At 44.6% G+C, this 13,273-nt stretch overlaps 1 protein-coding gene across 1 annotated transcript; it reads right to left on the bottom strand.

The window, feature by feature from the left end:
• Positions 1-940: 940 nt before the first annotated feature.
• LOC119653086 (DNA fragmentation factor subunit beta) lies at positions 941-12,973 on the bottom strand. Its single transcript, XM_038057580.1, has 3 exons — positions 12,512-12,973; positions 2,824-2,950; positions 941-2,761 (listed from the first exon to the last, which is right to left on the bottom strand). Exons 1-3 carry the CDS (start codon positions 12,662-12,664, stop codon positions 1,797-1,799), a joined length of 1,245 nt encoding a protein of 414 aa, XP_037913508.1. The 5' UTR covers positions 12,665-12,973; the 3' UTR covers positions 941-1,796.
• Positions 12,974-13,273: the final 300 nt, after the last annotated feature.

A 13,273-nucleotide genomic window follows, 5' to 3' on the forward strand; every position in this document is an offset into this window, starting at 1 on the left:
CTCCCCCTCTGATTTTGACTCCATCCAACCCTACTTAGCTCTCTTCAATTCCCTCGTGAGGATTACCCTCGAGTATTGCTCCGTGACCTGGTCTCCCTCCCGTAACTGTAATTGTCGTGACCTTGAAAATGTGCAACGTAAATTTACCCGTTCCCTCTTCTTTAAGAAAAGCTTCCTTCGTGTGGACTACCCCTCCCGCCTCCGCTTTCTGAACCTTCCCTTCCTACAACAGCGTAGATCCTATCTGGATCTATACACATTTTTTAAACTTTCCTCGGGTCTGATGGACTCTGCTCCGCTGCTGACGACATCACCTGCCGTCCCGCGTCTTATAACACACGTAGCGCAGACATTTTCAACTTGCCCTTCGCAGAGCTCGAAATCTACTTTCATTCCCCGATTCCTAGGCTTTGCCGAAATTACAACGCAGAACAACTTGGTCCTTTTACTGTACTGTAAGTTGCTGGTCTACAAATTACATATGGGCGTATGGGTTTCAACTATAGAGCTTTACCAAACCAGCAAACATTAATCCGGAATCAAATAAAAAATATTTATGAAAAAAAACATTCTGGAGGAACATTGGAAATTATATTGTATTCAAGGCCCAATAGATCTTCAATTTGGCTCGAAGTATATTGGCGGAGTTTGTAAATTTCATGACCTAATTTCAATCGAATGCCCTTTTATACACCAATAGGATCAGTTTTCAATATATTCTGACTAAAAGGGGGGATTTTAAAGGAAAAACTGTTGACTATATTCAATAAAAGACCTCTTCATCAAAGTTGTCTCCTCATTTGTGTAGAAAAAATCATTAGCGAATGAAATCTGTACAAAACAAGATCGTTTTAGGCAAACCTCTCTGACTTTCATAGTATACAGTGATATATGTTTCTAACACGCAATAAATAGAAAAATAAAACACATTTTTGCCTCTAATATACTCTTTTATTGAACACCATATTAAAGCGAACACAGTTAACAAGTCAAGCATAAAATGGAAGTTGTAGATGAGCACATTTGTTACGGGCACCATTCCCTTTTTATCTCTTAAAATACACAAAATATGTTAGTGATTTGACCATACCAGCACAGTCATAATGCATAGACAAATGCACGTAAAGATTATTGTTATATATCATTAAGTACTGTAGAGATTGACACATACTCACAGAAAAATGTACTTCACGTCACAAATTACCCTTGCTCCTTGCAATACTATGCACATACATACCATATCCAACCGACTAGTCCAAACTATCAGTCTTTTTAGACAGAACACTCGATTTTAGCCCCCACGATTCCGACGACAGCGTATTCAAATTACATGAACCGACTAGACAATTCACACTCCACGTAGTGTCCCGTATGTTTAAAAAATCAAATCAAACTATAACAATTTTCTAATATCTACTCTACTAACAATCACCTAAATTACATCATCGCGATTTCAATTCACGAACAATCAAAGTACGAATTTACTCAATCGAAAAATGCATATCCAAACACCTTTTCATCAAAACCTCGTTCAATTCAACTCCAATTTCCAGTAGGTCCGTTCGCAAGGCATATCAAACCGGCCAGGTTTGACGTCACTTTGTGCTAAATTTTCTATTGTTAACTTTCGTGAATATCTGAGTTTTGTTTGCATTTTGTTGTTGTCAGAGGATAGAAACCGGGCGAATTGTAAAAAGGTCAAGGGATAGCAAAGAGTTGAATTATGTCAATTTCAACAGCACGAACACAACCTCATTCAATAACATTCAATTCAACGAATATTTTTGCAAATTATATCAACAGTCTATACTCTCCGTAAAGTCCGTGAAATCTTTTATTAGATTGTACTCGCTGCACTTGTCACAAACCAATCGTCCATTCGATGAATTTTTCCTCTGGGTTTTGTCGTGACACACGATGTACACCAGTTTCAAATTCTTCACACTAAACAATTCGAGAAAATACTCGATGATATTAACATCCTTCACCTTTTTGCCGTGCAGTGGGCACTTTTGATTAGGATTCTCCAATAAACTGCGAACATTCTCAATTAGCGACGGGACAATAGTCCGGGCGAGTTCAATTTGATGGTCCAAGTTCCAGACTTGGAATACCAACAAATTCTCTCGGCAAATATAAGGATTAATTGAGTGTCCTTTATCACAGCCTCCAGTGTTACTGTATAGTCCTTGGCAGAAAAACTCACCGCTATCATTGCACAATGATACTGACCAGTCCTCGAACATTTCAGTTCGTGTTGCATATTCTTTGATCATTTGGCGCATTCGTTTACTAGGCAATGCGCTTGCATCCGTCTGATCCTGCAGAGATGGGTGCTTGCGTTTGCACTTTCGATCGAACATCATTGAGAAGTAGTTGCAGCCAATTAACAGATAACGAAATATGTCGAGGATGCGATGGAACATTTGTCGAGCTTTTTCATTTGTTTCGTATAGATCGGATTTAATGATCTCCTCCTTGGTCTTGTAGTAATATCCACGAATGCGATCCTGAGCACGTTTTCCCATTGCTTCCTCTTTTGTTTTGCAAGTCTTTTCTGTTCCTCGAAACCATTCTTCATGTTCTGATCTTAGGCTAAAATCGAGTTTAGATCGATCCTGGAAATAGGTTTTTTGATATTTGGCGATGGCTTTACTGAATCTTTCGGGATATTCCTCGAGCAAGGTTTGGAGGATGTAGTCATGATTTAGATTTCCCTTTCCGATGTTATCGCGGATGTTTTTCATAGTGATGTCGTACTCTGCGAAAATAGACTTTATCCAATTCAAAGATATACCAATGGACAAGGAAAAGATAACTAACCTGTCATAACATCCTTTTCTCCTGGTCCAACAGCCACAAATAGAGTTTGTGGCTCGATAGTCGCGAAGTATGCTTCATCCGTAACTTTCATGCCATCTTTAGCTAGATAAAGGCTGCAATCTTTTATCTGAAATAACAGCAAAATTTTTAATTGGTAACAGAATTAACTATCATCATGAACGCCTAAAAATGACACCCCTTCGTATGAGAAAAAAGAAGGATGCACGTTATAACCTCTCAAGTCAATGAGCGAGCGCATTGCTGAGCACATTGCCTCCTATAGGGTACTGTAATCCTGTAGTTAACCGTTACGGTCTTGAATGAAGTGCTCTAAGGCACTTCAGGGCCCTGATCCGATATGAATTGTTGTTGTGTAATATATTACCTTCTGGTTCCCGTAAGAATGCCAGGCTCCCTTGTGCATCTTAGCTGACAATGTACGTAGTTAACAAATGCGGAACTAGTAGAAAGCTAGATCCGTTTCTTAGCTTATTGAAATTCTTTATACTCTCGTGTTCTGACTCGGGAATAGTAGGAGATTAAAAATGGGGGAAAGGTAAAAATGGTACAATCGCCGCTGTGATGCGACGTGTTGTGATGTACAACTCGCCAGACCAGCCGCTATAATGCGAAAGAACAAAATTTGTCTAGCTCCGATTCTTAGAGCCATCCCGGGAAGTTTACAAGAGGTCACAACTCTTTTGCCTTCCCTTCAGATAATTAACTACTCTCTATCGCCGTTGCCTGGTTCTAGCTAGAGCAGCGTATGAACTTAGTTTACTAAACGCAGCTTCGACAGTGTCTATTTAGTGTATGCCGAGACTGGAGCATGGTCCTCTATTGACCACAGCCAGCGGTGCGCACCTTAGGTGGGCAACCAAGAGCGGGAATTCTCCTGACCAGCTCGTCGGCTCGCTCGTTCGTTCCTACATACAAAGAATAGAAACTGAGCGAACCGCTGTTCAGTTTATCCTTGGACTGACTCACCAATTTGCAGAATGCCACCGCTATCTTTCAAGCTTTGACAGCAGTTGCTGTCGGCGAAAATAAGTATCTTTCGCTTGGCCGTCAGGTCACATCTCATCAACTGACAAAGCAGTAACTCCCTCTGGAAGGCATTGGTATAGCCTGGAAGGCTTCACGGTTTAGATATGTTGTGTGTATTCTTCGGTGAAAAATACGGTGTCACAACCATGCTACGTATCACCGGTTTTTTACTCCGCCTTAGTTTGAGATCCTGTGTCTTCTGGAGCCCACTCTACTCTCTGAGTCTGAACTGAATATGGGAACAACCAGGCGTCTTTCTGTTCACGGTCGTAGTTAAGTGGCTGCCTCCCGAAATCGATGGCATCGCCATGATTCTTAACATAGGCACTATCCAATGTGTGGATGGCTTTGGTACTGACATTGTTGAATGCTCCTTCTATGGCCCCAAGCTTTCCAAGCGAAAAGAAGGTCTCGGCAGATTTTCCGTCTAGTAAATGTGTGGAGAGTTGGAAGGAGGCGATATTCTCATAATTCCCCTCATACTAGACTTTTTACTCCAAAGTAGGCTTAAATTGCCCGTCTTAAGTATAGAAACTACTCATAAGCATCTCCATACCTGCGGTAAATTCTCGAGTACAACACAATTTCAGTAGATCTCTACCGATTCTGCTGCTTCTCCAGCGTAGCTGGTATGATTCGGTCGAAGCCAGGAGAATTATATGCCGAGAAGCTGTTCATTGCCCAACTGATTCTTTTGTTCGAGGAAATCGAGTGTGTTTAACTAGTTTTATAGGTACAAGTCCGCGGGTCGGATGGTATAACTTAAAGTCGATTGGCGAGTCCTTTTCATTTCTTTTTGACCTACGCGTCCGCTTCGGAGTGCGTGTTGGTGTCTGCGTTTCGCTCGAGCGGGCATTTGGGGATACGGTCCGTCGTAGTTAGTGCGGGGCCTTGTTAGAATCCGGTACAGCCGCGCCTTCGACAACACTCCCGTCGTTAACTTAGCTTCAGTTATGTCGTTTGACAATCAAGACGCGGCATGCCCATCAGACCCTCATGTGACCGCCCTCGCTGTCCGCTTATCTCCATTTGGGTAACGGAATCTAGAGCTGTGGTTCGTCCATTTGGAGGCGCAATTCCACATGTCCGGAATAACGGCGACGCAACCAAATTTAACCACGCGATTGTAGGTCCATCCTCCTGGTAGTCGACATTATGAAATCGGCCTCCTACACACTGTTGAAGAGCGAGTTAATCAAACGCCTGTCGGTAAGTGATTCAGCTAACCTGGATCACTTGCTGGCAGGTCTGTCGTTGGGCGATCGAACTTCCAGCCAATTGCTTCGCGAAATGAGGCGATTGGGTGGGAGCAAGATCAACGACGACCTGTTAAAATCGCTCTGGCTGCGACGAATCCCGGAGCGCACCTAGGCGGTCCTCGCCTCCGCCTCCGGTTCTTGGAGGCGCTGGCGGATGTGGCCGATAAGGTGCACGAAGTGCAATCACGTCCTGGTCAGGACGGATGCCGTCCGAAAGCCGCTACAGCCTCCATACGAAGGCCCGTACCGCGGGGAGAGCATTTCTTCCAGCTCGAGATCGGGCACAGAAAAAGGCGGTCTCCTTATCCACGCTGAAGCCCGTTTGCGTCCCAAATCAACGTCGCGTTCGCTTCGCCGTATGATGGGGAACATAGTTCTGAAGTCGGTCGCTGAAACCCTGAAGGTTTCATCTGGGGGCGGAGTGATGTGACGCAGGGGGGGTGGGGATGGATACCTTGAGTCTACATATTCGGGATATATACCGTGTATGGCAAGGTGGCCAAAGGGTAGTATAGGTCCCAGGGCAAAACGTGGATCCGTACACACAATGTGCCATAAAACCTGGGAAACGCTTGCTGATCCAATACCAACAGTTCTATTCTCCATCTCCACATGCTGACCGCTGGGAGTTCTTTTTGAATGAAAAGCTGCAGACGGAGAAGGATGAATGCGAGTCCTCCGCGCCTAAAAACGGGACAAATTGTACCAACTGGTCCTCCAGTTTAAGAGTTGGGTAGGGCTGACAACCTTACCCGGAAAACAACTTGTTACGAAGCCACAAAAGGAGCCTCGGAGTGGATGGATTTTACAATGACGAACCCGGTAACGAAATCGGACGAACGCTTCGCGCATGGAACGTGCGTTCACTGTAGAAGCTTCGACAGATTATCTTCACAACCACCTGAAGAACGTTATTATCGATACGGCCAGAAACATACTTGGTCCCAGTCGCAAAAAAGTCGGAACAGCTGCTTCGACGATGAATATAAGCTAGCAACGGAACGGAAGAATGCTACATACCGAATAATATTGCAAAGAACGCGGGCACGCTCAGAGACTTATCACGAACTCCACTGAGCGGAGAAGCGACTTCCCAGAGTGATACCATGACTAGACAGCTTTTAGGAATATCGAATTAGTGAACCTCGGTTCAAAACCGGGTGATATATATTCCCAAACCAGGGAAACCCACCTAAACGGACGCATGAAGCTTCCGATCGATCAGTCGAACTTCCTTTTTACTAAAAGGACTAAAAGGAGGATTCATAAAGGATGCATGCATTCCTAAGTGGCCACTTCACTGTAGGCAACACGCTTACTAGAAAGGTAAATCCAGGAAGGAAGCACTTCTTGCTGCAGATCATGGCAAAAATTGAGAAGGAAAAGAATCTTCGATTATGTCTCATTCACGACGATTTGTGCAAGATAGCATGGAGTCGATCCGGTGGTAATCAAGTAGATCATTTATATGCGGGACTGGAGAAAGGTCCACATCCTGGTCGGACAAAAGTCTATTGAAGCAGGATGTCTATGGGGCTACCCATAGGTCGGGGTTCTCTCCCATTTTTTGGCTCCTGGCAATGGGCACCTTACCATGACTCCTGGAATACACAAAGGCCTTCGCACAAGCCTTTGCTGATGATATAGCCCTAATAATTATCGGCAAGTTTATAAACACAGTATGTGACCATTTGAATACAACTGTCCATGTAATCCACAGTTGGTGCTTACGTAACGGGCTCACGGTGAACGCTAAGAAGACTGAACTAGTTATGTTCGCTAGCTGGTGCAAACAGTATTTATAAATACATCTCGACTCCAATCTAACGTGAAAGCATCATATCCAGGATCAATATCAAAATTCCTGTAGATTGCCCTGGTGCTATAGGACTGCGATAAGTAAGCCCTGGGGACTTTCACCACAACTGATTTATTGGATCCATAAGAAATCCCATTTTGATGTATGCATTCATCATCTGGTGACCGAGAGTGAACTTTGTTAGCTGCAGGAAGCTGCTGGTGCGTATTCAAATGCTCGGTTACCTAAGTATTACGGGAACAATGAACAATGCGCGCCGACCGCGGCACTCGAAGCTATCCTAAACCTACACCCTATTCATTTGTAGATGAAATGGTAAGCAACTAATGGTCGATAAATGGCCACGAGTCTTTTGGCATTACAGACCTAACAAACATCACTGACGGGTGAGTTATGGAAAACGGATCGGGCGCATTGGTGGTCTCGGGAAATCGAACAATCGAACTAGCCCGACCTCTTGGCAAAGTGACGACCACATTCCTTGCGGAGATAAATGCCATTTCTTTGGCAACAAAATCAAATCTGTTCCGGTAATCGAGTTGCGTTATCAGCACTGAACAGCCACGACATATCAAGCCAGAGTTGCCAGAGCCAGCTTTTAGCTTCCGACCAAAGATTCACGCAGCCGAATGGAGAAATTTGAATTCAGGACCGCGCCAAATTTTGAATGTCCTTTAAGATATGAGACGTGAAAAGTAGAGATTTAATTGGGACGCTGCTCCTCAAATTACCACATTGAAAAAATTGGTGTGGTGATCTCGGCTCTATATAACCAATGTAAGGAGGAGCAGGAGACGGTCTTACTCTTCATATGTTAGTGCTATCTCAAACGAAGACACCACAGTAAGGTTTTTGTTCAACGGAAAATTCGCGCATTCTCTGCCCCCAACAGAATGTTCTCAGATACGCAAAATTCTGCGAACGCCGCAGGTCATTGAAAGGACGATTTCTAGGGACAGTACAATAGGGCTAACGAAAGGCCTGAGTGGCAAATAAACTTGCTTCAGGGAGAACTTATGTATAACTAAAAAAAAAACATAAATCGGTAACTCGAAAAGTATACAAAGCAACCGCACTTCTCGCGGATGTTTTACCAACAAGTCGGCAGGATGAAGCCTTATACACCTTGATGAATCAAGGTGTGGGACCACGAATCAATGCCTCACGACGAGCAACGAAGCATTATCTGCCCCATACATAAACATCACGCCCAAAAAAGAAGGTAAATAAAGATAGAATAGCTAGTAACAGAAAAGACGAGGAAACGAAGAAAGATTAGATCGGCTCTGCTCATTAAGCCGACGGAAAGCAAGACATTTGCGGAAGTTCTCAATGAAATGCAGGATGAAACCCGAAGACAATGGAGCAGAAATGTCCTCCATACGGAGAACGAAGGGTGGCGAAGTCATCGTCGAACTAGGTCCGAATATGACTAACATGAGTACATTCTGCGAAGCGGTCAAAGGGTTACTGGGGGAGAAAGCTATCGTTTCTAGTCTAGAGCCTGTGTGCTCTCTAGAAATCGGAGATTTTGACTGCCGCACAGAAAAGGTCGAAGTGGAGGAGGCGATAAAGCGTGAGTGTCCAGAGATAACCAATACCTTCTGTGAATGCTCTTGGCCAAAAACTCGCTGTGGTGGAAGTCCCCGAGCATTATGCGAGAACTCCTCAGCAGTAGGAAAATCAAAAATGGATGGGTAGGATGCGAATGCGGATAACCCTCATCTAGTGTTACAGATGCCTGGAATATGAACACACATCAGCAACTTGCAAGGGACCCGAGGAGAACAGCATTCCGTAGATGCAGTCAGATACGTCACCAAGTGAAAACCTGGCATGAAAGCGAAAATTCTGTTTTCTGCAGGGATCGTGGCGCATCTGGTGGGAGCGTTGCACACACTGCAGGTTCAGGGCGTGTCCAATCTTTAGGGTGAAACTAGGAAGGAACGATTGGACGCGACTAGCATGATCCGCATCCTATTAATTAATATGCATCGAAGTGCAACCGCTCACCAGCTGCGGAGGTAAAGGATGATCTAGTGCTAATTAGCGAGCAATACCGGGACAGGGACCCGGTCTTTTGGCATCTCGACTTATCGGGTACCGCTGCTATCTGGTTTCGAGGCGGGGTCCGACTTCGTGTTCTTACCCAAGGCCGAGGGAATGGATTTATCTGGATTCGGTGTTTAGGGATAACGTTTTTGGCGCCGACTTGATGCTCTGGAGGACGCCTCCCGGGAAATTCTTCGAAGCTCCTGGAACAGGCAGACGCTGGAGAGCGCCTCAGGGCGTCGTAGCGATGAAGTTGATGAACCTGATAACGACAGCGTGTGAGGCCCCGGAGGGGGCCCCAGCGTGACAAGTCTTATATGTACTGATGAACGGCAAAAATTACCGACCTCCGGAAGGAGTGTCACAAGCTCCACCGTTTGGCACAACGTTTACACGCCCGCGAGAAGGCATGCGCCATAAAGGCTAAGTATAGGTCAGCAAAAAAGGAGACTCCACAATGCGATAAATAAAATCAAAGCTCGTAGCTAGCAAAACTTAGTCAACGAAGTAAATGAACACCCGTGGGGATTTGGCTATAAACTTTTCACCCGGAAAAACAGGGCTCTGCGGAAACCCTGCACACTAAGTACCGACCAGATGGACCGCATTGTACGGGCATTATCCCCCAGACATCCGCACGTTTTGATGTCAACATTGCAGAAAGCTTCGAAGAGTACCCCCTTTTCGCAATAAGAGAACTGGAAGAAGCAGTTCTCATCATTGAAAATAAGAAAGCGCCAGGTGCTGATGGTATGCTGGCGGAAGTTTACAAACTGGTGTTTCGCCAACGCCCAGAATTCCAGCTCGGGGCGTTCAACGCTTTCCTGAAGGAGGGCATTTTTCCTTGTTGTAGGAAAGTGGCGAAACTTGAAGTAATCAGTGAAGGAAAAGGAGACTGAGTTACCATCTGCATACCATACTCATCAAGAGTAGACTCGCTGAAGCGATCCGCGCTTTCGAGGTCAGATCGTGGATGCGGTTTATCGAGCGAAGGCACACAGTCGCCGATCTCGGCGCTCCTCATAACGCTTGCTGTCAGAAATGTCTTCAATTCCCTAAGATGAACAAATATAATAGGCACATTAGAAAACGCATTACACGTGCTAACATATCTCTTGCGGATATTGAGGGTTAGATGAAAGACTGCTGCCTGCTCTATGAGACACTAGAAGGACAGAGGAGGATGGAGATCACTCGGGGAACTACCCTAGGGCCGGACCTCTGCAACGCTTCCTACGATAGTTTGCTAAGACGTCGCACTTGGTCGGTTATGCAGACAATGTTGCGACACTTGTTGCCGGGCGCACTGTTGAACAGGCGCAAAGTAGACTTGGGATATTGATGCGATGGATGAGCGGATGGACGACTGCTCATGGTTTCAACCTTGCGCTGGAAAAAAAACAAAAGTAATCATCTTGACCAGAAAGAAAATCCCGAGCCTGGGTTCCATACCGATCGGCGAGTTGACTATAGAGTCAAAATCAGCGGTTTTATACCTTGGTTTAATGCTCAACTTGAAGAAGAGCTTCTTTTAGCAAATCAAAGCAGCGGTGGACAAGGCTAATGGCGAATTTTGGAGGTACTATTTCTACCAGGACACGTCTGCTTATGGAAGCAACGCAATCCGTTCTGCTCTATGGCGCGGAGGTGTGGACTAATGCCTTGACAAGAGGGGCGTCAAAACGGAATTTTGAGGAGGTAATTATTTAGGAAATACTTTATGTAATTGTATGTATTGTATTTAATGAAATATTCTGTTTGTTCCTCAGCTGATTTGACATTTCGTCGCAATGTTTTTAAATCACAACGCCAAGGCGATCAAAAACTGACATAACGCTCGCGGTTAGATGCAAACTCAAACGGTACGCCTTCCGTGCACACCGCGAGTGATATCATCACCCAGAGTAGGAGGTGCATCGTTAGTGCCTTGCTCAGGTACAGAGAGCTTTGCGAGTTGCATCTGCTTATCGCACTGTCTCAGAACCCGCCGTGATGGTGATCGCGAGAGTGATCCCCGTTGCCCTAGTTGCTAAGGAGCGTAAAGCTATCTACAGCCACAAGGGCAAAGATTTACAACAAGTAATGGAGAACGTAAACGCATATTTACCAAGTGACAAATCTTTTAGCAAAATCACTCAAGAGGCTAATCGACAATTTAGATCTCTGGTTGAACAGTCCTACCGAAACAAGATTGCGAAAACGTGGACGACGCCGAACGCAGCTTTCGTCAGCAGTTTTATGCAGACACAGGGGAGCTTTCTCCAGACAACATCAGAGAGATGCTGAGGAACGCTGACAGATGAAGTCGTGTTTCGCATTATGTTTGGCTCATCTTGTTGCGAAGAAAATGAAGCTCGACCAGCAGACAAGGAGTCCCCTGAACTAACGACTGCCTTCCTCATGTCCCGCTCGTGAAAGCAATTCCCTGGCTTGAAGGCTTGCTAAGCCACGAAAACGGGAAGGCTAGATTGAAGTAATGTATCAAATCGTTCCAAGCTAGTTTTCTGATAGCAGGGAGGTGTTTAGTTGGTAGTCCGGTGGCGTATTGTTGAGGGAGTCTAACACTCCGTGCGTAAACGCGCTTCCCCCCAAAAAATTGAAAAATACATTTCCAGACCTATAACAATTGTAAATTATTACTGGAAACCTTACGCCGAACGAGGCTCATCATTGTTCCAGAAAATGATGTCTATTCTCACGACCCGGTGAAGCGTTCTTCCTCATTTCTCGTTAGTTATTCGACACTAAACCTCAAATGGATTTTGATGCAATTAAAACCAACAAAAGGGAAAACTTCTTTTAATGATGCAGCTTGGTAGTCACCATTTCACTTGTTCAACATATGAATAGAAAGACAAACCGCAATTCATTGCGAATTTAACAAAGTATGCACACGATTGCTTGGGGTGGAGGCCTTGTAGAGCTTTTCACAGTGATTCTGAAGATTGTTTTATTCCTACACTTCATGAAGTGTTAAATTCTGGATGAAACCAGCAATTTCTTGTTTGTAAACCAATTTTCATCCACATTTAAGTCGCTTATATCCTTATGGGCATTTCTTCACATCGGACGAAAACTAGCGCAAGCGGGAAAGGGGCAGGGGGTACGTGTGGCACGTGGCAGGGAAGATATTGAATGAAGTTCAAAGATAGAGAAGAAAATTTGTATCTAACGTTGATTATATATCACCCGCCCTCCTCCCCTTCCCTATTAAGTTTGACATTGGCAACGACAACATTCCGAGCACGTCCTGAAACTTAACCCAGCAAAATCCTTATTTTCACGTCCGGGGCGAATATGCGCAAAACTACTTCCTGCTCAGCATTTTACTTTTATCGACCTTGGCCTTCGTCTTAAGGACATTTACGTTAAAGATTTTTCACTGATTCCACTGTTTTCATCCGTTGAGCCGCTCGTTTACCCGGGGCAGACCCTTCCCAACCAATGACAAAGGAGCTTTTTTACAGGCAGAAAACAAAGAATATACTGAACAATGGAATGAGATATTTACATTAAACTTGGTTCCAGCCCTTTCCGTCAACATCTTCAATGAATTCGCGGCGATTCCAAATTTTCGCGACCGTTTATTGTCCGTCACTTTGTAGCCTTGCATCTTCTTAGCGGACGTTAGCGAACTGATCATTGCTCCATCAACGGTCGACATGCTTGCCGGACTTATCGAGAAAAGTAATTAAGAGGGAGATAACACGGAAAGGAAGTTTTTCTGTTCACAGGAATGTGGAACTCCGGCAATGTACACGGTTTGCGGAAAACTTGTAGCTCTCAACTCGCGCGTTTCTCTCCGTATACGGGGAATGGTAAAAAGTGGATATGGACAACGAGGTTTGCTCTATATGCCGTCGATACTTGTGAGGAACTACTTGTTTACAAACTTGTGATGGAATGCGCGAAGTTCAACCTGGAAGAAGAAATGTCCGTTCAAACGGGGCAGGTGAGGTAGGAAACTGCTGGTTTGTTGACATCCATTGACTTTTGTTTTGAATTATGGTGGTGGTGGGATTCTGATGCAGGAGTGTGGGCCTCGACAACATTGAACGTACCTCGGTGTAGTATAAGAAAGAATATGTCTGAAATTATGGGCGAGAATCGAATTTATGTTATTTTCGTTTTTCTTGAGTTTATTAGTTGCCAATCGCATTCAATTTTCCTAACTAGGATGTAATCAACTCAAAAGATACATGGTTCTAACATTTCTGCAAATTTCACCCAGAATGGTCACCCTTCTGAAATATGTTCTCAGGATGACATCTAT

The sequence above is a fragment of the Hermetia illucens genome, chromosome 3 (assembly GCF_905115235.1).
Source record: "Hermetia illucens chromosome 3, iHerIll2.2.curated.20191125, whole genome shotgun sequence".
Classification (NCBI taxonomy): Eukaryota; Metazoa; Arthropoda; class Insecta; order Diptera; family Stratiomyidae; genus Hermetia; species Hermetia illucens.

What these genes read in the sequence shown, in the direction of transcription:
- LOC119653086 (XM_038057580.1), bottom strand. Translation starts at nt 12,664, where the DNA reads ATGTCGACCGTTGATGGAGCAATGATCAGTTCGCTAACGTCCGCTAAG. An exon ending in GGGCTGGAACCAAGTTTAAT is followed by an intron (nt 2,951 to 12,511) that starts GTAAATATCTCA and finishes CTGTTATTTCAG; the next exon opens with ATAAAAGATTGCAGCCTTTA. An exon ending in AGAAAAGGATGTTATGACAG is followed by an intron (nt 2,762 to 2,823) that starts GTTAGTTATCTT and finishes CTATTTTCGCAG; the next exon opens with AGTACGACATCACTATGAAA.